Here is a 27,888-nt window from a genome sequence, read left to right as displayed (position 1 = left end):
ATGATCTCAGGAATCTATCATAGCTTGGGGAGTAACAGCTGTAATAAAAATAAGACAAGGTTACTTCCCACTTGCCAGATCTTAGCAATAGGGAGGCTTTCTTCACAAGGCGGCACAGGCTAGTGCGGGCCCTCATTGAGCACACTGTACCACATCCACTTCATGGACAAGGAACTGGGTGCCTTGTCCCCCTCAGTGGGGAAGCCAGGACCTGATTTCAGGACAAGCACCAAAACGAAAAAGACAAGCATATTTAATTACATAAGAGCTTTCTACTCCCCACTATAAACAAAACCAAAGACAAGTGATGAGTTCTGAAAAACCACAACTTAACAACAGAGGAGTTAATCTGTCAAATAAATAAATAAAATCTTTGAAACAAAATAGGTGGTAGCTTAATTTTCTGGGAGCACTTTGGTAACACTAAAAATTCAAAAATGTTTAAAATTTTAAATTATCTTTTAATTGTAAATATCTGCTGCCAGGAATTCATCTAAGGGCAATCACTGGGCACATAAAAAGGTACTAAGGTACAAGATGCAGTTCTGGTTATAACGAACAATCAAACCATTAATGGAACTACTGTTTTATAGGAAATCACACAACAGATGACCAGGCAACCCAGAGAATTCATGATCCGTATTTATGGATGTGGGAAGGGAAAAACAGCTAACACTTGTGAACACTTAATGCCAAAGCACCTCACAACCGTCTTACAAAGAATGTACCAGTATCGTGTCCATGCTTCACACACGAGCAAACAGAGGCTCTGAGAGGGCAAGCAACAAGTTCAGAGTCACCAGCCAGCGAGTGGCAGAACAGGATTGGGAGCTAGTACTTCCTGCAGCTGAAATCCAGGCTCTTAGTCCCACCCCCTACTACTCCTCTGCTTCAAAGTAAGAGAAAACAAGATTATAAAACAGAAGTGTGTCATGGTCTGGCGCTTACAGATACACAAGTGCTCAAAGCAATTCCTATTAATGATGTGGCCATAAAACTAGTCCTCCTCTAACTGTAATGGAATGAATCAGTCAACACCCACTTTCATGTTCTTGTCAGTTATTTATTATTTGTCATTCTAAAGACTAGCACATTTACAGCATACATGGCTTAGAATGAGCTAAGAATATATAAAACAGTAACTATGTTTATATATATTAATACTGCCCACCCAAAACAAATAAATAAAAGTACTTTAATGCACTGAGCTTGGCAAATACAACCGTGAAGGGACAAAACTGTATTATACAATATTTGTACATTTTTCAAGGAAACCAAAGGCAACTGTGCTGCAGGTGCTTAGAATCCACGTCACATCCCATGTTTTCAGTAGGTCTCAACATTTCTTTTTAAATGAGGGACCTTCTCAGGAACACCAGGCGGAGTCTATTTGACGGTAACCTATGAAAAGGCTTCCCCAGTGCAGCTGAAGACTCACAGCTCCCGTGCTCCTCTCCCCAGGAACCCCAGCCACCATGATGGGGGGTGGGGGGTAGAGGTGCCAGGGTGGGGGGTGTCCTGGCTCTGAGAGTGCGGGGAGGGTGTGGCGCCACGGGGAGGGTGTGGTGCCACAGGAAGGCTGCCCCGCGCTCCCCCTGCCTCCCGCGGCCGGGGTAGTGCTCACATGGAATACAGAAAGGTCAGCAGCTTCTGCACCATTAGCCACGTCTTAGAGTTTTAGGGCAATCCTTAACATGAAGTCAAAGTCGGAAAAATAATTCACGTGAAGGTGCCACATGCAAAACTGCGAACAGACGACTCAATGTTTGCTATATTCCCTTTTGATAAATGCGGGTACTTAATGCTCTTCAGACCAAAAAAAAAAAAAAAAGTCTGGAAACAATATGCGTAACATTTAATTTAAATAGACAAGGGAATTCTTTAAAGATAATGATGCTAAAATGAGAAAAGATGGAACTAGGAACTAGGTAGGTACTAGAGAAATTACAACTTAAATGAAATGGGGGAGGGGTGAGAGGCCAAATCAGCCATCCTGGAAACTGTCTTTGAACCTGGACCAATAGAGCTGGAGAATGTGACGCCAGATGCCGCCAGCTCTACAGCGGGTTTGGGGGACAGGAGTGTCTTTGCCTGCACTCTCCACAGTGAGCCAGCTGTGGGACAGGCATGAGCAGCTGCCATCACTCCCTGGGGCATTCTCAGCATCTGCTCACACCCAACCAGGCACCAGGAGAAGCAGGCTCTGTCTGCACAGGAAGGGTCTGGAAGGTCTTTCATCCAGTTCTACGCTCACCTGCACGCCTACCCCTCTGGGTCTCTGCCAGTGTGTGGCCGTGCCTGGGCCTCAGCAGCTCAAGTATGTCACACGTTTCCAAAGGCCTTGTCTAAAGGAGCCCACGAGTAACACCTCAAATTTTAGACCTAGGAATTTCCCACGGCGTTCACAAATCATTAGAATCAGCATCATGGATATGTTCCACATAGATTTCTTTTACAACCTTTTAAATAACATGTAAACATAATAATCATGATAAATAGAACTGATAGACGTATATAAACTAAGGAAAACAATCTCTGCTATGTGCAGATAAGACTCATCATCATCATCTTATAATAGATGACTGGACATAATTTTCTATGAAATTCCCAAGTTTTATGGCCCATTTATCCCTTTCAAAATCTCACTGTAGGAGATCAATTCGACTTTCTCAATAGTCACCTTATGCAATAAAATGTGAAGAGGACAGTTAACAAGTGCTGCAAACCTAAGAGAAACTTTCATACAGACAGTCCAACATGACTGCACCATCTTCTAGAAGATGATAAACTGGGAAACCCAGAAAAGGACATCTGTTCTGAAAATATTTAGATTTCCAGCACCTACATGCATAAACCCCCACACTGTTGTCTGAGAGGTAGCAGACACATCACGTGTGGAGTCCTGGACACCCAGGGGAGGAGGAGAGGAGTGCCCCGAAGGCAGGACCAGCCACGGAGTTGAAGAGCACAGGACAGCTGGCTTCACATTCTCCAGCACACACCCTGTTCCACGATGCATCAGCGGACAGAAGGGGGCCCCACTGTGTGGGCTGCTGTGCAGGTATCACCTTCCAGTGAAGTCTTATCTTGGGCTGATTTAGCAACCTTTACCTTACCTTCTGCTTTCACCTGCGCTGTCACAGGACAACTCGTCGGAACCACTTGCTCTCACTGCACGAGCTAGAGCTAGCTTCTTTCCCCAAAACTTGAATTAACATTTAACATCTGCTGGTCTGGCCAGGATCCAATAATTTAATATATTACTTACTGTTTTACATTCAGAGTTTTTAAAAGTAGACTGTAATTTCAATGCTCAATTTCAAGTTACTCGGTAGAAAAATACGTTAGGTGTGCAGCTGCCTAAGTGGGCTTTAAAAAAGTCTTTTAGCATTTCAGACATATCTAGCTTGATTCATACAGGTAACTACCGATGATATCTGTGTGGTTATGGCTGAGGCTATTTAAATGGGCAGTCGCTACGATCCACACTATTGAGCCAAACATTACCTCCTACTGATTCCAGTGGAAAACATGCTCCATAGACTTTTTAGTGAAATTTTTTTTAAAAACACAAAAATAAAAACCAATCCTTCAGGTCTTCTTGAAGAATTCATATATGACACTAGAGGGTACCCACATTTAGTATGTAACAGCTAATTAGAGGAACCGTGTGTTCATGTTTCAACTTTTCCGTAAGTCCCTTCGGGAGGCCTGTAATGCTTGGGGAAAGCCTTCAGCTGCAGGGAATTAAATGCATATTTGCGACTTCCAACATTCTTCATTGTATTTTCTCTTCGACAACCCTCACTGGGGAAAAAAACAAGCACAAGAAATGACAGCAGTAAAAAAGGAAAAAGAAAAGACTTAAACTAAGATGAAATGAATTGATTATTTTCATAGCATTAAAAAAAATGGGATTAATTCAAATGGGTGCTGAACTCATTTACAACAATATGCACGCAAGATGGCAGGCTTCTGAACGAGGAAGGCAACTAAGAAGCACAGACATGGACACATGCTGGATGGGATTGCGAGTCTGCATTTTCAGAGGCAGCGCTGTATCTAAGTAGAAGCAACTTGTTTTTTAAGTGAATGGTTTTCATGTATGTCATGTCTAGTAGTCTGAGGATTCTATCATAACTAGTGGTTCAAAGGTTCTGTTACATTTCCAATTAAATGGAATAAGAAATGGTGCTACTCTTACCAAAGCTTTTTAAGAGCTGCATTTTTCTACATTAGCAATGGCTATTAATCAGCTCAAATTCAAAATGCTCATTTTCCTTGCAGAATTCAGTATGTAGCAAAGCCATCTGGCTGAGAAGGCTGCACTATCATGCCATCCCCACCGAGGAGACAGCTGTCCTGGGTGCAAAGCAATCAGTGAGCCCATGCAATGGTGGCACGCTGGGTCTGCACAGCCATCAGGGCTAGAAGGGTCATGAAGGAGTGATCCCACTGAGATCTCCCCATGGCAGCCTTCTCTGGGTGGGCTGTCCTTACTGTGGTCCCCTCTCACAGGCATGCCACTAAGCCAGTGAGAGCCCACAGGTGCCCTTCCCTAGAGAGCCTGCTCCCAGCATCATCCCCAGCTGTACTGGTTGGAGGGTTGTCATGGCAACCCAGTGGACACAGCAAATGCTAAAGAGGAGGATGAGCCATCAGGCACGCCTCACATTCCCTCACATTCCCGAGTGGGAGCATCAGGGGAGTTCTCTGGGAACTGTTCTGCTGTAGACATCAAATTCACAGGCAAAAGCGGTTCTAAATATAAATGACTTCCTGTAAGCACAGTAGAACTTTACATTTTTATATTATTCCTTGACTAGCAATTAAATCGACTAGTTATCAAATTTAGTACAAAAATCCCCATTATGAGATGTAAAATTTGAAGTTACCAAGAAAGAGTGATTTAAAAAAAATATTTCAAATCGTATGAAGACCATTATGTCATGCATTTTAAAAAAATATCAGTGGCAATTGCTCAAGCCTTTTAAAGTGAAAATGACAGTCTCATTATCAAGAACATGTAAAATATTTTTGGTAAGAGTAACTTTATTCAAAAGATAAGTTCAGATATTTTAGAAAAGTAACCACCTGCTTGTTATTAAGTAATGTAGTAACTTAGCTATGCTTTCTTGTCACCAGAGCCGCAAGCCCTCAGTGAGACCTGTGTCATCTGAGCTGAACACCTCGGCCATACGAGCAGGACGCCCCTAGAGTAAAGAACGACCATGTCTGTCTAACATCCAGCAATCAGATAAAAATATAATTCCATTTAAAGCAGAAGCTATAGGTTCCTATGCACAGTTAGTCTTATTTCATCTTTGGAAGCTCTCACATTACCAAACTGTTTCAGATATGGCTTCTCTATTTATATATAAATGGACACACTTTTCAAGGACCACCTATCACTAGTAAATGCCAAACTGCTTTGAGGAGCAAAGAAGAATTTGTCCACTTCAACATTATCTTTTATTTACAAATGTTAAAGAAGCTACTGGTTTGGGACGCCTGGGTGGTTGAGTTGGTTGGACGACTGCCTTCGGCTCGGGTCATGATCCCGGAGTCCCGGGAGTCCCGGGATCGAGTCCCGCATCGGGCTCCCAGCTCTGTGGGGAGTCTGCTTCTCCCTCTGACCTTCTCCTCGCTCATGCTCTCTCTCACTGTCTCTCTCTCAAATAAATAAATAAAATCTTTAAAAAAAAAAAAAAAAAAAGAAGCTACTGGTTTAACTGGCTGAATATACAATACATGGATTTGTAATTAAGGTTACCCTCACAATGCAATTTAATTTTTAAAAGCAAATCGGATTCACTTTCCCTCAAATGTTCTGAATTTACAAAATCTGACGGCGGAGGCTGACGATATGCCGACATTGTCCCAACTTGCTTGCACAAGCCTGGGTCCTACCGCATGAGACTGACATGTGCAGAGGGGAGAGGTGTGCTGTGCTAACTGGCCTTTCCTGCCGCAGGGGCCAGCCTTCTGCCCTTAAGGTAGAACACTTTCACCCATCACATCGGCAGCACCGTTCTTAGGGCCAAGAGCAGACATTGAAAAGGTCTTGGATAGATTTTAGAAAGAGGGATTTTACTATTTCAAAGCTCCACCATTGTTTTTTCTTCCCTAAGTAAATTCTTTCTTTTCAAGGATATCCATTGTTTGAATGAGAAATTGGAACAGAAACCCAGATGACAACTAATTTAGGGGACTCCTCTGGTTCTCCCTGTCAGGTGTGGAACTTCCACTTTAGAACTCGTCTAGATGCACTGGGGTCTAGTGATCCTGAGTACCTAGGGTTGGTGGCCAATGACAATGTCCTGCCCGGGGCCAGCATCACCTCAGAAGCCGGCCGAACACCATAACCAAATACCAGACTCCTCTCTTGTGAATCATCTTCCCGTGTTTGTTTCAGCCAGTCTATTTTTCACTGAAGCAGAAAAGATTTTCAGATCTATATTTAGTCTGATTTCCTAAGCAGAGAGCCTCAGTGATGCTAAAACTCAGCACAAAGGGCGAGCACAATGAGTCTCTTTCCTCAGAGTTCTGAAGAAAGATGGCAACAGTAATTCAGAGCCTAGGCTGATCTCCTGGTGTTCTTTCTTATGCTCACCTTCATGACAGGAGATAGCTAGAATGTATGGCCTTTTGGCTCAGCCCCTGAAGAGAAAAACGAAGAACCTTATCTTCTCTCCTTTCCAATTTATTTCTCTGTCAACCTGGCAGCCAAATCTACACAGGGCAGGAAGGTCTGGCTGGCACCACAGCAGCGAGGAACAGGCTGAGAAGGGCTTCTCTAGCTGGCTATGGCCTCCCTTTGCTGGGTGGGGGGATCCTGGGAGGAATCTCTGGGGAGTGGCAGGGGAGTACCCACAGGCTCAGGGAGCAGAGAGAGTGCTATCTGTAGTCAGAAGGGGCCTCTCTCGTGGATGCATAGCCTCCGACAGGCCTGGAGATGGGCACAGGCAAATGTCACCGCCAAGAGGCATCAGGAGCACCTGAACCAGAGCAGGGTCTTGGAAGCTATGGAACTGGAGCTGAAAGGGCCTGTGGACTCTACTTTCTCTCTTTCAAATCTTGGAGTGCTGACACACACACTTTAATTTGAAGGAGGCAGGAGGTGAACATACCTCTCAAAGAATCACAGATCAGTGACTAGTATTGTGTTGCTACAACTTAACACCACTTGTCACTTGGCATCCGGTGAGACTCCCCAGTGAGGAGTGTCAGGAGTTATGCCCCAGTATGGCCACTTCAGTTGTTCTGGAAAATACAGAGTGGCCACATGGCACTCGTGAAAAGACTGGCTTCCCCCTACAGGTAGGAACCCTGCCCGAAGGCTCCTGTAGTGCTCGGGGGGTCTAGGAAAGAAGGGCCTCCCCGGGGTGTCAATTCTCAGAATTTAGCCTGAGTCTAGTATTTATCATCCGTCGCCAACCACATCTACCATTCCTAGAACACAGACTCAGAACCGATGCCAAACCAGAGAAGTCCCAGAGTCAGTTCTGGACATCCTGGGAGAGGGAAGTGAGAGGGCAGATTTTGTGGTGGACTGGGTTTGTGTGTACGCATGGGTGTAAAGTTTCTGGAAAAGACAGCTTCTTTAAATTCACTCTAATTTTTCTAGCCTGGTAAAAAGAAATCCACTTTCATAAAGTCCAGTGTATGGGGAACCAGCTGGCAAGCAAAAACAGAATACGGCATAGTCTGAACTGGAAAACAGAGAAGCCACGGAGCATTTCTTATACAGAATCCATGGAATTTCTCCCTAATTTATTCTGTTACCTTACAGACGTTCGACGACTCCTCTGCCAAATGTGAAAGTTAAGGTTATGAACCACCTTGTTTCCTGGGCATTTCCATGTTGCACAAAGAGTGCTAATAGCATAAACCCAAGCAACTCCTCTCTCTCACATTTCCATCTACCACCAGTGGCCAAAGGTTAGGCTTCCATTTTTGGAACTTTTTTTTTTTTCAAAATTACCATTATTAACCACATTTGATTTTTTAAAAATGAAACCTACTGCTTCATGAAAAATAAATGTATTTAACTTTAACAGCCTTTTGTTCTTATGTGCACTAATTCCTGTAACCAGTCTAGTGATTCTTAAAGATTTCAAAGAGTAAGTCGAAAGTCACATGCAGTATGTTACTTTAATGTGCCTGACTGGGTACAACGGGCAACTCGGTCACAGCTTTGGGGCGTTTTAAACCGGAAATTATAAACACAAGTGAGGAATGTTATGATTCTGCAAAGTGTTTGCTACTGTGAGTTCAGGGACTATGCTTTGAAATGAAAGCAGAAAGTACACGTCCTATTGAATATGTGGATCTAGATGGGTTGGTTATAAAGCATCTAACTATCATTTTTGTTTCTCTTCAGAAGGAAAGGAAAGGTTAGCAGTACATTAAAGAATAGTATCAAATATACAAATTCTCTTCAGACAGAGGCCCCTTCTCTCAGAAACAGGGCACAGGAGATATACAGGTAATAAATAGTTTTACATCAGAAGGTGAGAGATTTGGTACAAGTTAACTCCAAGCCAGCTAAACGGTGCAGTGACAGGGCACTGTAAGGACATATTACAAGCACTGAAAACTCGATGGCATTTAAACGCACGAGTCCTCTCGGTGAAATAATTTGGCAGGAATTTACAGTTCGGAACAACAAAACGTCAAACTGTAAGGCATGAAATATCTCTCGGCAGACCACGCTCTGACACATTCCTTCTGTCCAGTCAGGTACACAGGTAGCTGGACATACTCTGGCACTTTTGTTTTTCTTGTGACTTAGTACTGCTTTTCGCAATGGTACTCATTTGCAACGCAATTTGGTCACCAGGTACGCTATGCTGAGGAAGAGCCACACAATCAGTAAATTGGGGCTCAGGGCTAACAAAGGGATGGAACAGAGGAGGCTGGGGTCTAGTCTTAAGTCTCGGATGGGCACCAGGCCGCTCAAGTTCTTCTGGGTGACTACCTCCCGTGTTCCAATGCTGTGAAAAGGAAAAAGTTTGGGAGAAAGGAAAAGAAAAAGGCAAAGGAAATAAAGTGGGGGGGAGGACACATGCAATGAATTGTATCAAAAGTATGGAAAAAAGAGGAAAACCAAACAGTAAGAGTTAAACAAAAAAAATGGGATGGAGTCACAAGAGAAAGAAAAGATGATGTGCAGAAAAGGGTGTGGAAGGGGTACCAAAACAAAACCAGCACAGTCACAGGAAGAAAGGAGAGAAAGAGAAGTGAAAATAAGAAAAAATACTGTCGTCTACCGAAAACAAATACATGTAGGTTGACTAAATGGTTTTCCATGTTCGCGCTCTCTCGGCTGGCCAAGCACAACTCCACGCTGCCCTGCCATGCTCTCACATGCTGCCAAGACATGAATTTCAAGAAGCAAGCTGAACATGAAGAACCATTGGGAGGGGGTGGTTTGACCTTCTCACAGATGCCTGAGCAGGGGGGGAGGGGGGAGGGGTGTGACCAATTTTGCCAAAGCTGCCTCTTGATGAACCATTCAAACAACGACCATTTACCTCAAATACCAGTCCGAGCCCTCCCCAGACCCGCCCTGGCAGTTAGGCTGAGCAGTGGCTGAGCAGGAGCCGCCCGTGTCCCCAAAAGTTCAAGTCACTGTTCTACAGGCTGACCTCCAACCACGGAAGCCAACCAAGCTCACATCAGAAATCTGGGTGTTTTCCCCCTTTTGGTGCCCCAGAAAAATATACACTGAGGTGCAATATATGTATACATATATACATATATATAAAATATATACTCTGGAGCCATAGTCTCTACGAACGTCCACCAAAGTGGTGACACTGCCACAGACGCAGCAGGGATGCCAGGACGCTGCATGTGTCCTCTGAGGGTCCACCCAGAGAGGAGTGGCTTGAGGTCCTTGCTCAAGCAAACTTCTCCTGTGCTTTCCCAGAAGAGCTCGGACGCCCTGGAATGGCCCTGCCGTGATGTGCCGTTCAGACTGGGGACACTTTCCCAGCCAGGGCAGTCCTGGGGGGCAGAGGTGGTGTCACTGTGGCTACTTACGAAGACCCACTCTGTGAGCGTTTCAGCCCCTGGGTAGGGGACAGAGAGGCAGCACGAGCAGTGAGCTGGCATTGGCTGTGATGGCTTGCAGGAGCCGGGTGTATGCATCCTTCCCCAGCTCCATGTTCTGTGACATCATACCGGTAGCTGGAAATAAGCCCCAGTGGGAGTATTTATGCGAACACTATAGATTAGGGCTGTTTTTGGCTGTGGTAGAAGCGGGGAGCTGGTTGTTAAGCATTTCCTGGCACAGCCCTGGCCACTGCTCATCCTGGGCCTCCGGGAGAAACAAGGCCAGAGTGTCAGCTTTGCCCCCTTACCCCACCCCCTCTCCCCCCTGCACCCTTGCCTGCATGCTCTACTCTTCCATCTGGTAAGATGCAAGCGAGAAAGCAAGAGAACCAAAATGCATTCTTCCACTCAAGGCATGGCCCAGTATTTTCTGCTGCCTCCTTAGGGCTCCCAGCTGAGCCACAGGTCCTGGCCACACTACAGCCAGAAATCCTGGCTAGTGACCCAGCCACCTCAGGCTTGCTGTCTATGGACAAATGCATGTCTTCCCCCCACAGGGAAGAGTTCAGAAAATCACCTTAAAACAACCCACACGCGTGACGACCTGAACTGCAACGCGGTCAGGCCGAAAGGCGGCAGTGAGCACAGAGCCCCGGCTGCTGGAACTACTGGGTTCCGGGAGCGGGTGCAGGGGGGCCATGATCGAGCTTGTTCTTGTGTCATAATATCCGACATGATTAGTTAAGTAAGATTACATGTTTATTGCAGAAATTTCAGAAAAATCAGAAAAACAAACACGACACTTTAAAAAGACTTCCATTAAATGGAGATGGAGGGGGGAGGTTTAGAGAGGCCGAGGGAGGCCCAGGGAGGAAGGTCGCGCCCTAGGCAAGACTGTGGAGTCCTCACCTGTGACCCAGGAAAGCAACACTGACTTTACAGACTTGGAAGCGCACCGATGACAGGCACGACAGCACCCGGAGGGTGGACAAGCAGGCACTTGGGACAGGGGGTGAGAGTGTGATGATTTGTATTAGAAATCTATAAAGGCCAGGAGCATACACAAGGACACCCCACCCCCTGTCTGAAGTGCAGGAAACCACGTTCAGCTTAGACGGTCAATGGCAGCAAACTGAATCACTATGGTGTGCTCAAAATCGTAAGGTCTCTACTTATTAGCCTGAAAAAATGCTCCCAAGAAAGCTAAGTGAAAAAAGTAGGCTCAAACAACAGGCATAACTGCACACAGAGCTGTGTCTGTTCACACATGGGTGTGCTGTGATTCAGGGCCTGGCGATCTGGCGTGTGTGTTAACTGCACTCACACCCATGTGCTTGTATGTACGTATCTACAGCTGAAAGAGGAGGCATCAACACGAGCACAGCTGCTTGTCAACAGAAGATTCTGAGGTGGGGGCATGAGAAAAACTGGTATAGGGGCTTATTCATATTTTAAAATTTTGCTATAAGGAGTATCAGTTTCTTAGTTGAGCAAGTGTGGAGTGTGCTGAAAGCCACAGCAGCTAATCTGTGCATGTGTGGGTACTGCCCACACAGCCCTGAGACAGGCCACAGGCCTGTAGATGTGGCTGCCCTGGTGTCTTTCTAAGGAGCCTTGTTCTCCCAGGTCTCCTGAGACCTCTGTGCTCAGATGCAGGCAGAATGAACTGTTTTTCTCAATCACATTTGTTCCAGAAGCCGGGACTGGACAACTGTCTACACATGGACTGTACACCTGACTCAGGGCCTGGTCTGAGTGTACCTTATCCTAATCTTTGCTCCAACAACCACAGGTATCTCCGTTTCCTTCTACTTTTTGTGCTTTTTCTCTAACGGAGGCCTGCATCTCACCAAGGTGGCCCCTCGTAGCACCTCGCAGTTCACTCACAGGGTACAGACGTGCATGCCTGGAAGCCCAGGCCCTGCCTCCCTCATGGCATCAGGGACACTGAGCCTGAAGGACAGGCTGTGAGGACAGGTTGACTAAGAATGCCTGGGCAGGTGTCTAGAGAGTCTCCATTGCCTCCCTGAGGCCCAGCCCAGGGAAGGTGGTGAACTTTCCATCCGTGCGTGAATCAAAGCCCTGGGGTCACAGATAGGGGTTTGGATGAATGTGGAAAAGACAAAACAGGGACAACATACTTCCATTCCTACAAGATGCTATTATCAAGAGGCAGGAGCTCAGGCATCACTTTTGTGGGTCATTGTGAGAAGGTCAAATGGCAGAAACATACAGAAAGGATAAGAGAATCAAACGCTTTAAAGAATTTGGTGAGAGGACAAATGATACAGAACATTCAGTAGGAGTGACCGTTGGAAACGAGACTTTGACAGCATTGGTGGCTACATTGAAGGAGACGGGAAAACCAGGTTTCTTATCCTTTCTTTTGGTATGTGAGGTAAGGTGCTCCCCAGCAGCGCTTGAAACAAGGCATCGATCAACAGTAGACAGTTTTTAGTCCCGGGTTTCATTCTGCAAACACGCCTGCTGCCTCAGAATCAGAACATCATTAGGGTGAGGTCGCCACGGCACACGGACAGGTGGGGGGCTGCTGCTGTTACTATAAGACACTCATTTGACACTTTGCTAAGAAAAGCAAACTGTGTCGACGGCTAGAGAAGAAGCAGAGCAAACCGGTGCAACCTGCAGACGCCCTTTCTTCGCTCAAGTTTGCGAGGAGCTTAAAACAGCAGGTGCCTGCTGAGGAAGGCCTGGCCCTCGCTCCCACTAGCAGCAAGGCAGGGGGCTGAGGGCCAGCCTCATGCCCAAGGACTCACAGGCGGCCACACTGGATTTCCCTGGGCCATGCCCTGACTCCTAAGCTTGCCCTGAGGGCACCTGCTTTCAGAGCAGCCCTGCTCATTAGAGACTGCTGGCTCTCCTATCCCCCAGACTTAAAAGAGAACAGGTCTCAATTTGAGACCACCGACAGTTTGACTTGGCAGATGTCAGAGAATTTTCCAAAGTCAAACCACAGCGTGCCGCTGGGAGTCAAGGGGCCCAGGGCCGGGAGTGCCCAGCGGGACCAGCTCATCTGCAGTTTACACGGAGCCCGGGGCAGGCGGGACGGGCGGCCTGGGCAGCGGGACTCACCTGCGCATGCACTCCAGGGCCTGGGTGAACACCTGTGGGGCCATGCCGTGCTCGTGCTGCAGGATCAGGCACTGCTCCAGCGTCACTGACATGGCCGTGCGGTCCTTGGCGCTCTTGCAGCTGGTGAACCGGACCCCGTTAAGACGGCGGCAGACCTGCAACAGGAATGCAGGCTGTGCTTGGAGGGACAGATGCCACAGAATGGAAAGACGCATTGCACGGGACATGGGCTCTGGACAGTCAGTGGTGGCACGTGGCCAGGCCAACTCCCAGGACCAGCATTCCTATCACTTCTGCTCCCCGACTTCACATCCGGCCAGAACCAGCATCAGAAATGAGGTCACTGCCTGTGGGACCCTCTCTGTCCCCAGTGACTTTGTCCCCCTCCCTCATGTAACTCCCCCCAGAGGCTGTTCCTCCCAGGCCTAGCCTCCCCCTTCTTTTTTGGGGCATCACCATCTGTGCACTGACTGTACCAGCTGCCCTCTTCCAGACCATGCCCAGGCCATCTCATCACGGTCAGACCTGTGCTACAGGCCCTGGGCAGAGGAGGGCAGCAAAGCCCAGCTATGGAGGTCAGAGCAGCTCCCAGCATGCCACACCACTGGCCGAGTCTCCAGGCCTTTCTGGAAGGTGTAGCGCAGACCCGCTGTCTCTGCTCTCCTCTGCATGTGCACAGATGGTTAGACCTCAGAAGAGCTTCCCCTCAGCCACCTCTTGATGGTCAGGCCCCACAGGCCCTCCACCGTCCTCTACCTCATTCAGGGCCGGGCAGGGGTCAGTGCACTCTCCCCTTCACAAGTGGGGAGCTCAGAGTGTGGCGGCCTCCAGCCTGAGGAAAAGCCATGCAGGGCACCTTCTGTCCCCACAGGAAGGACATTTGGGGCATTTTATTTGTACCACTAGATATAATTCTAGGTACCACAGTCTCCAAGAGGAGAAAGCCCTAAAACAAAAGATTTTTAAGTTTACAGCAGCTTCATTTGGCAGTCCAACCAGATAGGAGTTGATGTGAGGCTACTCATGATCTTCATTTATCCCATTCTGTATAAACATTCATATTTTTTAATAAGGCAATATTAATAAGTTTGGTTCCAGAGCGCTGCCCGAGACTCCCGTGGGGATCGTCAATCATGTGTGGGTATCACATCAAAGAGGTGATGTGCACAGTGTTACACATATGTGCACCAACTGTATACCAAATCACCCTTCTAAAATATAAATCTGTGAATTCCAAAACATCTACCCACAGAGCTTCAGATGAGGGATTATGGACCTGTACCAGGTACCATGCCTTGAGAACAATACTGGTATTTTGTGAAAAATCAAAACTAGATGAACAGTGAGTTCCGGTAGCCTGTCACACTCCAAAGAAATATCCGATCCAGTGCAGTGCCCTGGAGGTGGTCCCACGCCTGCTTCCCAGGCCAGCAAAGCCAAGAACATGCAGCCACTGCCAGGAATACCACTAGGTAGGTAGAGGACACAATGCAGTCCTAAGCACGGTGTCTAGAGAAAGACGAAAGAGAAAAGGCCCAAACAAGTTCAGCCAAGACCATCAGAAGGAAGACAGGCTTCTTTTGAGAACAGACAAAAAAAATTTAAAAGGAAAGAAAAAAAAGAAAGACACTAAGCAAACCCCTAAGCTTGGTGAAGAGCGACACAATCCAAATGATGGGAGGTTGAATGTGCACCTGCTCACTGAATTCTCCAAGCAGCAGAGTTCATGACCCAGACACGTGGCACAAGCTAGAACCACAGATAGGTTCAAAGGACGTCCAGATGTACAGATGGTATATCCAGAACTAACATGAGACTCCAGAAGGTAGGCAGGGGTGACCAGAGGTGCATTCCTACATGAGGGGGCTGTGTGCCAGGCTCAGGCCTCCAGCCTCCAGGAAGCCAGGAGCCAGCTCTAGAGCTCTGGCCAGTCTCCCCATCCACGAAATGAGGGCCTAGACCTGACCAACGATACCCCGTTTAGCCAGGGACCCATTCTTTATACACAGAAATGTAAAGAAGTAAGAAAAGGAGGGCAGCTCTGGTCAAACTGGGGATGGGAGGCCTTGAGAGGTGCAAAGAAGGGGATGTTCAAAGATAGGGCTCCATGAAGACAGGCCCTCAAATACAGGGTCTCCGGAACAGCAGCCAAGCACCATGACCAGCTCACTGTCTGCTGCAGTGGAAGAGACCTGAGGTAGAGAGGAACACCTTCTTGATGAGGAGAACAGGAAAGCTCTAGAATGAGTAGCCCAGGAAAGCCATGAAGGGAGGAGTGGGAAGACAGTCCTCCTAATGGCTTCTTAGGCTCTGTGAACTGGGGGGAACCAGGCGTGAGTGGGCTGTGTGGTGTGTCCGCCTCCTCCAGGGGCAGAGCGGACATCCATCCCTCCCCTGTGCTCAGGCCAGGCCAGGAGCTGGAATGCCGTCTAGGGATCACTCGTGCTCCTCAGCCTGGGACTCGTGTGCGAGTCCCCATGCTGGACAGGTCATGGTGCTGCCGTGGAGACTGGTTAAGGTCACCCCTCGACAGAGGTGAGTGAATGTCTACCTCTGGAACTCCACAAGAACATTTATGAGAAAATACTGGAAGTACCTGGGAAAAGAGGAGATATGAACTGCAATGTAAAAAAAAAAAAAAAAAAAAAAAAACACTGTGTAAAGAGACTGCAAGGGTCCCCATGGTCTATCTCTGAAGCTATTAAAAGATGCAGCAGGCAGGGCATTGTAGCTGGTATCGATTGCCCAGGCTTCTGGAGGTGACAACTGTCATCAGCCTGCTTATTAAATGCCCCAGGGGATAGAGTCTGTCTCTAGCTCACTGAAATTCAGGCAGCCCTAAAGTAATGAACTCATAGGCACCTTTCAGTATCCTCCAGAGTTCTCGACATATTCCGTGACTTTCTTCTGTGTCCACAGGGAGAAATTTGCTCTCTCCACTCCTGGCTGAGATTCTGATTTATTATCATAATTACGGCTATTGGCAGCAAGTACCACAATCCCATTCTTTTCCTCAATATAACGAGGGTACTACCTCAGCAGCTTGCCAGAGAATGTCGACGTTCTTATTCTTCCTGGCATGTACATTCTGGCCCAGAAAACGCAGCAGCTCTGGCAGGCATGTCTGGCTCCGAGATCGAGGTAGGCCTGCAAAACAGGAGGAATCTGTAATAGCTGGTGGGGTACCCAGGCCCACAGCCCACAGAGGTCACTGTGGCACAGGTACCTGACCAAGTTGGAAGCTTCAGTGACTTATACAAGAAGAGGGTGTGCTTAGGGACCGGTCCTGGCTACCCACACGGGAAGCACTTAAATCACTTTCGTGGCCACTTCAGTCCCACCTGCCAAAGGCAAACTCATCTTCTTTCAGCTCTCCCAAGGGGTCGAAGCACATATAGAGGGTCACGAGGGCGGGAGGAAATTAGGAAGACCTATCTGGTCTTCAGAGCCTCCGCAGGCAGGAGGATGCTTCGGGTGATGTGTCTTGACTACAGAATGGGTTTGGCCACCCCTAGGGGTGACAGTAGGGCCTCCTCCAGTGGACCTGAAGTGACCCATTCTCTCGGAGAGCCTCCCTCTGTCACCTCGACAGTCTCCAGCCCTTCAGGGACCCCTTGAACTGGAAGATCAGTTTGATCACTTAACCTAAGAAACCTGGGATTTCCAAACCCCAGGATCATCAGAGAAAGATAAAAACCTCCAGGTCATATCTAAGAAAAGAAGCTATGGTGCCCAAATCCCCAAGCTATGGTGCCCAAACTCCCGAACACAGGGAGTTCTGGGATCCAGCTGCACAGAGAGCTTCCAACACAAGCTCACTGTTGTGTACCCAGGATCTTACACTAATTACTGCATGCACATGATATGGGTCTGGCACTGTGCTAATCAGGGGAATGGGCCAGAAACAGACGTGGAAAGGGGGCTTCTCAGAGGGGGTCACTCTGTGAAAGAAGCTGCGGAAGCCTAGAGGAGGCCTGCGTGTCTCCTGGAGGAGATATGGCATGTTACTTCCCCAGATCGGCTGCAGCTTCTCCCTTGCCGCCCCTACAGCCCCAGTCAGTGCACACCTGCCCACTGATGAACTGAGCAGACTCTGGGGGTATCATTAGCTGTACCCCATTTCCTCGGCCTCACAGAGCCCTGATTCTCTTCAGGCTGAAGGTGCAATGGGCTGCTGCTCCCCCGGCTTCCTAGGTTGTGGTCCAGTGGTACTGGTCCAACCTGGAGAGGCCCACACCTGGCCTGCTTTTGTCCTATAGGCCGCACCCTTCTGTGCCCTTCTTCACCAGCGAGATCTCCTGGTGTCTCACATCATGGAAAGAGGCTGCCCTCCAAGACGCTGCGCACAGAACTCCCACTTTCTGACCACATGTCTCACTATGCCCACTCATCTGTCCTCCACATGGCCTCTGTCCCTCCTCCCTACTCCCCTTCGTGGTGCCCTGGCCAGGGGTCCAGCCCTGCAGAAGACTCTAAACCTCCAGTCTGAGCTTGGGCACTCCACTGTCCCTGACTCCTGCAGCACTTGGAAGGTGGGCGCTGGTGGCAGTCAGCCTGGGCTCCTTCCCTCGGGGACTCGCCCTCCTGCCTCTGTGTCCTCAAATGTCAAATGGTGTAAAACCAGGCCAACCCCCCCAAGGCTGCTGTGAGGATCACATTAGATAATCCAGGTCAAGTATGTAGACAGCTTAGCACATGCAAGGATTTGACAAATCTGTCACTTTCAACTATGCTTACTGCTAAAGCATGTGAGGACACCTCAATACCTGGGAGTTCCCAAGAGCTCGGGTATTGGTGACCTGCAGCTGAAGTATCAGGGGACCCTTTCACTTACAGCTTTCAACCCTTGCCACCTGGGGAGTTTCTGGAATTCCTGACACCCACCACTCTGGAGTGGGGCCCAGGCACAACGGCCCAGGCTCCCCAGCAAGTTCCAGTGTGTGGTCAGCACCGGCACTTCTGTCGTTCCCTGGGCAGACTGAGGCCACCTGCCGTGAGCATCCTGTGTGTCCCCCTCTCCACAGCGCCCCTGGTCTGTAGTCCTCAGTTGCTCCTGCATCTCACAGTCAGGGTTGCTCTAGCTCCTTCCCCCGCTGCCCATCTCATGTCTCTGCCGATCTCACATCTCTGCTGATTTCTGGGACAGACTGGCCCATGGAGGCAGTGTCATTTTGTCACTTACTTGCACTGGCTGCAGCCCTCGCCACACTGACTATGCCTCAGAAGCCACCAAGGACTCCTTCCCTCACTCCCGCTAGGCACCCAGGTAACATGACTGCTCTCCTGCCTGCAAGGACTCTCTCCCACATGTCCGCTGAGCCCTTTCTTCTCAAGCCACCTCAACACAGGGCTCTTCCCCAGAGACCCTGTCCTTAGCCCCTTCCCCTCGCACACAGCGATCTTAGCCATAAGACAGCCCCATGTCACCTGTGCCGATGACCACGGTGGCGACACATGTGCCCTACCCAGCCTCGCCTGTGGCCCATATCACAAGGCCATTGGTGCCTGGACTGCTCTCCTCACCCTCCAGCCCTGTCCCCCTGCCCATCAGCAGGCTGCCAGCTCATGTGGCCATGACCAGCGCAGGCCCTGTGTCCCTCCACCATCGGCCTACAGCTCTCTCATCCCCAGCACTGTCTCATGCAACTGCGAGGCCGCACACTCCCAGAGAGACTCCCCCTCATGCCTATCCTGTCTACCCACACTCCCGGTCAAAATCGAAGGGAGAAGAAGGTGCTGTGCACAGTGGCCTGCACCCCTCCTCCAAGCAAAACAGCATACTCTTGCTGATTCCAGATGAATCCCTGAAGGCTTTCCCCACACTGCTTCCCTGTTAGAACTAAACTAACATCAACTTCCCAGCCTGGCCCAAGGTGCCCTGCAACACAGCATCTCCTAATAGGGACACCTCTGTCAACTGTCTAAGTCCCGAGCCTCAGAGCCAGGCCAACCCTTCCATGCAACCAATACTGACGCCTGTGTCATGGCATTGTCACAGCGAGTCAGGGCAGAAATGTGCACGGAACATGGCAGGGCACCAGGCACATCAGTGAAGGCACTGGTGTTACCCAGGGACCAAGTCGGCCTCCTTTGCTCATGGCTAGGGCAGTGCCAGCACAGAGAGGTGGAGCCCATTCCTAACCAGGCAGGGTCTAGTCTCACTCTTCACTGGGTCCCCTGGTGCTTAACCTGGGGCAGGTGCTCAGTAAGTAAGAAATCAGGAGACACTTCCCCATGTACAGATAGTATGGTGAGCCCAATGCCCCTGCCTGAGTCCCGGGGCACAGAGAAGGCTGTTAGCAGAGTGATGGCTGCTGTCACTCTCTCCTGCCTCTGGGGACACCCACACAGCACTCAGTGTCTGCCTAGCATCTCCCTTGACATGCCACAGAAGGAGGTGCATGGGGAGCTCACCCCAGCACGCAGCCGAGTGGGGCCTTGCCTCTGATCCCACCTGTCCTACAAGAGGAGCACAACATAGGCCACTGCCATTAGTGAACACCAGTGTTTGGGACGGCTTGTGGGAAAGCCCCGCCATATCCAGGTGGCAAGACAACCAGCCAGAGAAGAATCAGCAAGGGCCACAGCCTGAGGGAACCGTCTCTGGTTGGGGCCTCAAACCAGGCAGAGTCCGAGCAGGTGAACAGGCTGCTGGCGGGGTGGCGGTGGGGAGGGAGGGCAGGGAAGCAAAGGGGTAATCATGCATGTAGGGGGAGCATCAGGATGGGTGAGCAGACAGCCTGAGTGGCAGGAAAGGTTCTGACACCCAAAGTGACAAAAGACAGATGACAGGTGAAAAAGAAACCTACCGAGAGTGGAGAAATACTTACAATCCTCAGGCAAAACTTCCTTAAACTGCTCAAAGTAGGAGTTTAACCGCACCAAACTTTCCACATTGATAACTTCTTGTAAAGACGTATCTCCAAACCTTTGGAGGTCAGATGGGGACACAATGAGTTAATGGTCTTCCTTCCCACATGGGCTTAACTGCACTGAAGCTAACGGTGTTGAATCTCTCGAGGGTCAGCACCCAGCTAAACTCTAAGTCACGTCCCTCCTCCCAAGCATCAGGCCATTGCTACCCAGTAGGTGACTTGTTCAAATCCATTTCATTAGTGGGAACCACGCACATTTGTTAGGGATGTGCCTCAAAGCTGACTGAAGCTCCACCATCCCAGACCCTCGTGCGGCATGCGTAGAAAGCCCTCTCATGGCTCCTCACAGAGAGGCCCTGTGTCCTCCCATTCAGGAGCTGCTTACGAGAGGGTACAGCAATGGGGCTTTGGCTGGGGGTGAGGACCCAGTCCTGTACTCGAAGCGGAAGTCACTGTGTCAGCTGAACAACCACATGTGACTAGCTGATCCTCCCGGGCCATGTGTGAGGCCCTAGCATGCTTCTTGCCACGCAGGCGCACCCTGTGTGCACCTCCCCAGTAGCCAGGATAGGTTGGAGGTGGGCATGCAAGGTGGTCATTAGGCCTCGATGCCCAGTCCAGCTCCACTACTGCCCCACTGAGCAACCTCCAAGCACATTAGCCTCTTTGTGGTTCCACATCATCCTTCAGCAGGCAAGACTCCCTCCTGCAGGTCGATTACAGCCCCATCCACCCCGATGCCTGCAATGGCTTTTCCCCTAGGCACCTGCTCCCTCGGGGCCTGTCCTGGGACACAGTGAGCTGGTTTATTTATGAGCTGAAGGGACAATGTCCCAAAAGCAGATGAATGAGCAAAAACCCAGCACTCACCAAGTCCTCCCCGTAGCCTACTGTCTGTCTTACCCTCCTCCACCTGCCCCTCTGCTTACTGCAACATGGTCTTGCCTCCACCCTTTCCAGAAACTGCTCCTGCAGTCACCAGGAACAGCAGCTGCCAGACGCAGGGAGCATTAACGCCCTCGCTGGGACAACCCCTGCCAGCGTCCTGATGCTGTCCACTCTCCATGATGTGGGCTCCTCCAGCTCTGCTCATGCCTTAGTGGTCTCTGCTTCCTGAGCTGGAGGCACCAGCCTAAGCCAGCCTCCATCTGTCCCTGAGCATGACCCTTCTCCTGGTTCTTGGGCTCAGTGGGTGCCAACACACACTCACCACCGCCCTGTAGGCCTCTGTCTGTTATCCTCTTCACCATCTCTATGCCACCCTGCCCAGCAGAAGACCAAACCTTCCACTTCACCACTGAAACAGTCCTTCAGTCTGTCCCTTCTCCACCTGTACTACCCCTGCCTGATCCAGCTCACCGCCTCTGGTCTGGACTCCTTCCAACAACCTCACCATACTTGTCCCCCTCAAAGCTTTTTGGTATGTGACCAGCAAGTGATCCACTTAAACTGTAGATGTGACTGTATCCTGCCCTACTCAAGCCTCTTCGATGTCTCCCACCAGCCCTACCACATCACTAAGTGGAGGTGACCCTATACTCCGCAATCAACTGACGTATTTAACGGTACTTGCTGTGAAGGGAAGCAAGTACTGTTAAATATCTTTTTATGCTAAAACGCATAGTCCGCATGAATATAATGATGACAGGAAAGGTTTTCACATACTAGTGGAAGGTCATTACACATGCCCAAACCTTCTTCCTCTCCAACACACACACACGCACACAAAAGCTTGTGAACATGGGCACATGTGACTCCTCTCTACTGTCCGGCAGGGGAACCTGGAGGGAGTTTATAAGACACAGGCCTTTGGAAAATCAAGGCAAGCCTCTCACCTGGCATAGAGGCCCCTCTAATCTAACCACTGCCCATCCCAGCCTGCGGCCTTGGCCCCCAGTCCCACACGGTTTCTCCGCACCTGCCTTTGCTTAGGCTTTTTGGCCTGAGATGCTAAGTCTTTCCTCCACCTCCTCATCTAACTCCTACTCACTCTTCAAAACTCAATTTAGCCATCATCTCTTCCAGGAAGCCCTCCCAGATCTCTTCCTGGGTCTCCCATCAGGACCCCCACTCCCTGCATTCATCTTCGTCCTTGCGCCCCCATCTCTCTCCTACCTCCCCTATATAGACCTCTCCTATGCAGACCACATCTGACCCATCTTTGTGTCCCCAGCACCATATACACACTGGGTGTATGGCAGCCTTTCAAGAATGCCGGCCGAAGGAAGGGGGGCCGGCAGAGTCTCTGCAGCACTGAGCCCAGAGGCCATTTTCTACCTCACATCAGTGACCACTCCACCCACCCCAGGCCCTGTGACAACCGGGCCCACACCTCTCGGCCAGCGTCTGCTGCTCGTTGATCCCCACATTGAAGAGGACGGGTTGCACCCGCAGCAGCATGCCGCTCTGGATCTCCCGAGGTAGGGCATCGAACAGCGGGCCCGGCAGAGGGATCCGCACGTTAAAGCCATCCCTGCAAAACAAGAAGACAGGCAGAGGGTGGGTGAAGGCTGTGATGGGGGAGAGGCAGGAGCAGAGGTGAGGGAGAAGAGGAAAACTGAGCTGGCCTCGACATGAGTGCCTGTTGGGCTGTCTGGCTCAGTTGTTTCCCAAGAGCTGCTCGTGAGCCTTTAAAGGTCTGCAAAATTAATGTAGAAGACTATGATCCATGTCTTTAACTGAATGAGACACAACAAAACAAAAATGAAAAGCACGTCCCAGGGAAAGAACATAAATTAAAACACAGTGCTAGTTCTGAGGATTAGAAAAAATCTTTCTACCGATTTCCTGTGATGACAGGCAGCATGTCAGTTGATGCATTAGAAGTGGCCTGAGTGACTTTGAAGGTCACGTTCCTCAGGTCCATGATTCCAAGGCTCATGTCCTCCAGCATGGCCAGCTCCTCACCTGGATGCAAGAGAGGGACACAAAGCTGTCAGTGAGAGGGAACCTGCCACTCTTCCCATGGGCTCAGCACGGCCACAGAGCTGGTTACAGATGGCAGGTGACAGGATCAGGTGTGGCTGTGACCAGAGGGGGCCTCTTCACCAGCAGACTCACTTCTCCATGGGAAGTGCTGCTACTGAAACTCCATGGCCACGCTCATCAATGTCACGTTCCTGGCCCTCTCCTGGGGCCAGACAGTGTGGGGAGGCAAACCACATGCACAGAAGCTCAGGAGGCAGAGCTGGCACTTTGGAAGTGGACAGACAGTCACAGAGCACCATGTAGCCAGATCCTTCTATTCTGTGGGGCCTGGCACTTATTTAATGTCTTGTAACTCCAAAGATGGATAAATACTTCTTAAAAAAATTACCTATTTTTACCCTCTCAGAAGAAATAAACAGAAAATGAAAGTAGAAAGAAGAGAGTCTTTTGTCAAGGTCAATTTGAAAATATCTATTTTGAATTTTAAAATATTCCTACCCTTTCACCCAGAACCATCCCTTCTAACAAGGTAGTGGCTGCAGAAAAGGGCTCATAAGCCCAGCAATACTCGTGTACTGAGACATACGGCAGCAATGTTTTCTTGGGATTAATTCAGAAACAGCCCACGTGCATCACCGGAAATTACCGCTTAAATAATTATCATCCCTCCTCAACTAGAAAGATCTTTGATTGTAACAACCACCACCAAGAAAACAAACGAAGCCGTGTGTGTGTGTAACTATGCACGACTTTTGCTTGGTCCTGACATACTGTGATGATGTCTGGCTTTATTTCAATCAGCATGAGCTGCGTGCATCATCAGAAAAACATTCAGGAAGGAAGAATGGGCCTCACACACGTCTGTGTTGCTCCCGGATGCCGGGATCCTGAGGGCGCCCCTGGGAGCTCACCATAGGTGCTAAGCAGGCTCTCAAACTGGGCCAGCAGCCCGATGGTGTAGAGCTGCCGCAGGAAGCCGTCGTCATGCAGACAGTTCCTCAGCTTGATGATGAAGCCGCAGATGAGAGCAGTCAGCTATGGGGGAGACACGAGGCGGGGCTGTTGTCAGGGGGCAGACACCGCCTCACGAAGTGATCCCCAGCCTGTGCCATGCCCTTGGCCCTGAGCTTCTCTACTTCTGCTGCTCTGGCTGGGATGCAGCAGCATCCTTTCCCACTCCTCCGTCTGGGGTGTGGGGGGTGCTCGGCTCTGAGGCCATGCAGGGCACAGCCATGGGAGGCTGTGCAGCACTCTACACTTGCTGCTCCTGTTGCTCCCAAAGGCCAGTTTGGTTTTGGCTCAGCTTCCAAGCCAACTTGCCTGGGCTTACTCCTGGGCTAGAACCTTCTAAAAGCCCAGAATTCATTCCTCACAGTGAATAGGGCCTATATATTCACAGATCCAGACCAGCTACGGCTGGAAACTGAAGAGACCACAACAAAGAACAGAAGTGCGAGAGAACATGGTCACCCTGCAAGTTACCTCGGGGGGAGATCTTCTGAGGGGATGGGCCGCTAGAACCTCAGAGAGCCAGCCTGACCCTCTGTCACTGTTCACGTCACTAATGGGATAACTGGCATTTGCTAAACTTGTGACATTCACTTAAGTTCTTCCATTCTCCCAAATCACTGCAACAGCTGTGCACAAGCAGCAGCACTAAGGCACAGACCGCACTGACAGCAACATCCCTCTCTCCCTCACTAAACTCCTTCCTGGGAAGAAAGGTGGCCATGAGACCTGGGCCAGCCGGAACCCCACACGCCTCGGGCAGGAGCAGAGCATGCACACAAGCCACCAGTGCCCACTGTCTCCTCAGCGAGAAGTGTGGATTCAGACCTTCTCTTAAACATATACTTCTCAAGTAGGATCACTCCCTCCAGGTTGAAATCTATTAAAGAAACTTAAGAGCCACAGGCAGGAGAAAGTGTTGGCCATCCTTGGTTTTTTTCACGTGAAGTGAGAAGGATCTCCCAAGACTATTTTCTGGGGGCCGAGGAGCCCGCGGGCTCCTGCGTGCCACTCCCAGGGCTTACCGTCTGGCAGAAGACCACATCGCGGCGGTACTGCAGGCTCAGGTACGTGGCTATGGTGGGGGCGCTGTCCTGCATAAGCAGGAACACCATCGCCTTCTTGGCCTTGTCGCTCATCATGGCCACGCAGTCTGTGAGGGTGGTCAGCAGGGGGTAAAGGGCCTCGCTCCATTCTCCTGGGCACCAGAAGGAGTCATTTGAGGAGGAAGACCGTTAAGAGTCAGGTTCTAGAAGTTTAGCAAGTTATGTGCCCCGAATGCCCCATGCCCCCTGCCTTCCCCCTACCCACCCCCTCTGCATCTCCTAACTCTGCTTGGCTCAAGCTCTGGCCCAGGACTGGCACCGAGTTCTGCCTGGAACCACCCTGGTCTCCAACATTCTGGCTTGAAGCTTTTCCAGTAAATAAGCAGCAGACCTCCTAGGGACCACTGAGGTAGGTTTGGTCTCCCTCACCTACTGGGGAGAGTACTCATAAATGTTTAAGGTTATTCCTTTTGAGGAAAGTGACAAAAAAGCTTCTGTGAGTCAACTGCAAGTCACCACTGTTCCATCACCCAGGAAGACAATGGCCCCCATCCTTTTTGAGCAAAGGACACCTCTATCCTTGTGCGGCCGTGTGTGGCTCACTTCCCACGTCTGGAGGAAAGGCTGTTCCACCTGGTGTCCCAGGTTTTCAGCTCCCAGAATATCCCCTGTTTCTGCCCTCACATTCTTCCCCACCCTTGACCTTCCCGCCTGGTACCCTCTATTTCTGGTTTAGTTTTCTTTTAGGGATACTAGGAAATTATGATCCCGTACCAAAACAATTTTAAAAAATAGAACCCCCAGGGTGGAAAAACAGAGTTAAAGGTATTTTGGGCTTTGGCTCTTTTTTTCTTTCCTATTTAAGAAGGTATTTAAAAGAGAGAAGACATGCCCTCATCAGTTCTATTTATAATGGCTCACCAAGCCCAGAAATGGGCATTTAGCCACCACTACCAGCTGAGCCCCCCAGGTGCAGCAAATGTGCCATGGGCAGGGAGTGGAGCCTCGACAGCATACGACCCTTAGGAAGGGGTGCACGTCACAGAACGCCCACAGACATCACTGCACCAGGGAGAGGCCACATGCCAGGTGGGTGGTATGGCCACCAGAGGATAAGCTCAGTCTTAGATAAACAGAATTGAAGAGCCACAGAGAAGGGAGATGGGCTCCACTCCTCTCAAACTGTGTAAGTAGCACTTCATTGAGAAACAGATTTAGAAAAAGGCCTAAAAGTTGCAAAAGGACTTAATACTCGGTGTTTGGTTAATGCAGATTTTCAAGTATATGCTGCCACTCAAAATTTGGAAATGCTCTCACAGTGTGTGGACAATGATTTGTGTCTGTGAAAAAAAAAAAAAAAAAGGCAGGCTTAAATTTAGAAAGTCTGCAGCAGGAAGGTCTTAGCAAAGAAGTCATAGTGACATAGGACACCAGACTGAGGAGGGGACAATATGAGTCTCGGGCCCCTGTTGCTGCTAAACAGTGGTGGCCACGGACAGGTCTCTTGACTCCTTGGCCACACAGGTCCTTTTCTGGGAAAATGGAAGAGCTCTGCTAGGTGACACCCAATCTCTTTCTTCCTCTAAAAAAAATATCAGAGAAGAACTCTGTTCACACATGTAAGTTTTATTCAGCAGCAAGTATTAAAAAAGACCAATGGCAGCTTAGTTTTAATAGCCAAATAACTGGCATTTCATTAACTAAGTTAGTCATTAACTAAGAAGTAAATGCTCATAAAGCAAGTGTTGGCAAATTTGCTTTGCTTTTCCACTTGACATGCATGTATATCAGTACATATGTAGTTAATATTCATTTTAATCTAAAAATGATCAGGAAGTACAAGTGGTCTTTGCTGACTAAGCAAATCTTCTCCATGCAATACTTTTTGACTTTACCTACTTCTCTTCCAAAAAAAAAAAAAAAAATCCATTTAAATATGACTTGTTTTTTTTCCATTAGGGAAAAAAAAGAAAAAACCCTGAAAAAAATTGGGAGTAAAGGAAGGATGGCTAAAAACCGCTAAGAGCTTGTCCTGGAGAAAAGATGTGGGTCTGGGTGGGAAACCCATCTGCTATGTGCCCAGAGAAGGGCTTAGACATGTCTGGATGACTCCTGAGTTCAAGAAGAGAACCAACCTCTGTGCACGTGCAACTATTTGCAACTATTTTCTCATTTAATCCACACAGAGAGAATTATTAATATGGGTAAGAAAATAGGCTCCGAGAGGTTAAGTGTCTTCCCAGACACACAAAAAGAATGAGCATTTGTATGTGTCTAACTTTAAACTCTATGTTATTTCTATTGTGTCAGACTATTTCTGCCAAATAGACAGTAGGATTGCTGGGTGGAAATATATTTGGGGGGAAATATGAAGAAAAACTACATTTAGAAGTTTCCAGACAAAATGAATTTCAGAGACAGAAATGAGATTTCCAGGACCTAGCTGAGTAAAGATATTAGGAAGCTAGATTTGATAAAAGGGTCTTATTCTGCTCCCTTTGTCAAGAAAGTCTTACATGAAAAAATGAAATAAAACCCAGCTCAACTAAACAGCATCCTTAGTGATGTGGCTGATTAACTTTTGGGGGCAAGTTCCTTGTCTAGTTGCTAATCTGTCAATGCTTGATGACTGGTGGCCAATCCATGGACCACACATGCCACTTTGGGTAACTCTGAAGGACTTTTTCAAATCCATACTCTGCTCCTCCCCCCTCATTAACAGGAGAGGGAGGGAGGAAAACTGAGAAAGACTGAGAGGAAAAAAAAATGTGTGTGTGTGTTTTGACTGAGATAAAATATAGCTCTCCAGGAAAAGCCAAAGGAACTCTTGGCAGGGGACTATTTTAGTCCACTGATATTAACTGAGGACAACCCACCGG

At 49.1% G+C, this 27,888-nt stretch overlaps 1 protein-coding gene across 13 annotated transcripts in view; it reads right to left on the bottom strand.

Annotated features, from left to right (window-relative positions):
- Positions 1 to 1,042: 1,042 nt before the first annotated feature.
- INPP4A (inositol polyphosphate-4-phosphatase type I A) overlaps positions 1,043 to 27,888 on the bottom strand; it is a 130,251-nt gene continuing 103,405 nt past the window's right edge. For 7 of the 13 annotated variants that reach the window (XM_059134686.1, XM_059134694.1, XM_059134695.1 and 4 more), the window contains 8 exons: positions 24,989 to 25,161; positions 23,867 to 23,990; positions 22,808 to 22,934; positions 22,360 to 22,500; positions 19,983 to 20,080; positions 16,187 to 16,299; positions 13,153 to 13,307; positions 7,949 to 8,996 (listed from right to left, as the gene is read on the bottom strand). In XM_059134686.1, coding sequence (XP_058990669.1) covers positions 8,816 to 8,996; positions 13,153 to 13,307; positions 16,187 to 16,299; positions 19,983 to 20,080; positions 22,360 to 22,500; positions 22,808 to 22,934; positions 23,867 to 23,990; positions 24,989 to 25,161 — 1,112 coding nt within the window. In that variant the 3' untranslated portion in view covers positions 7,949 to 8,815. Of the gene's footprint in view, positions 3,808 to 7,948; positions 8,997 to 10,800; positions 12,547 to 13,152; positions 13,308 to 16,186; positions 16,300 to 19,982; positions 20,081 to 22,359; positions 22,501 to 22,807; positions 22,935 to 23,866; positions 23,991 to 24,988; positions 25,162 to 27,888 lie in introns of those variants that run through there. The other 6 variants (XM_059134692.1, XM_059134696.1, XM_059134693.1 and 3 more) reach the window with 2 other exon arrangements.

This window comes from Mustela lutreola, chromosome 9, assembly GCF_030435805.1.
Source record: "Mustela lutreola isolate mMusLut2 chromosome 9, mMusLut2.pri, whole genome shotgun sequence".
NCBI lineage: Eukaryota > Metazoa > Chordata > Mammalia > Carnivora > Mustelidae > Mustela > Mustela lutreola.
The sequence above is the reverse complement of the archived record's forward strand: the minus strand, read 5'-3'. Positions and strand labels throughout refer to the sequence as shown.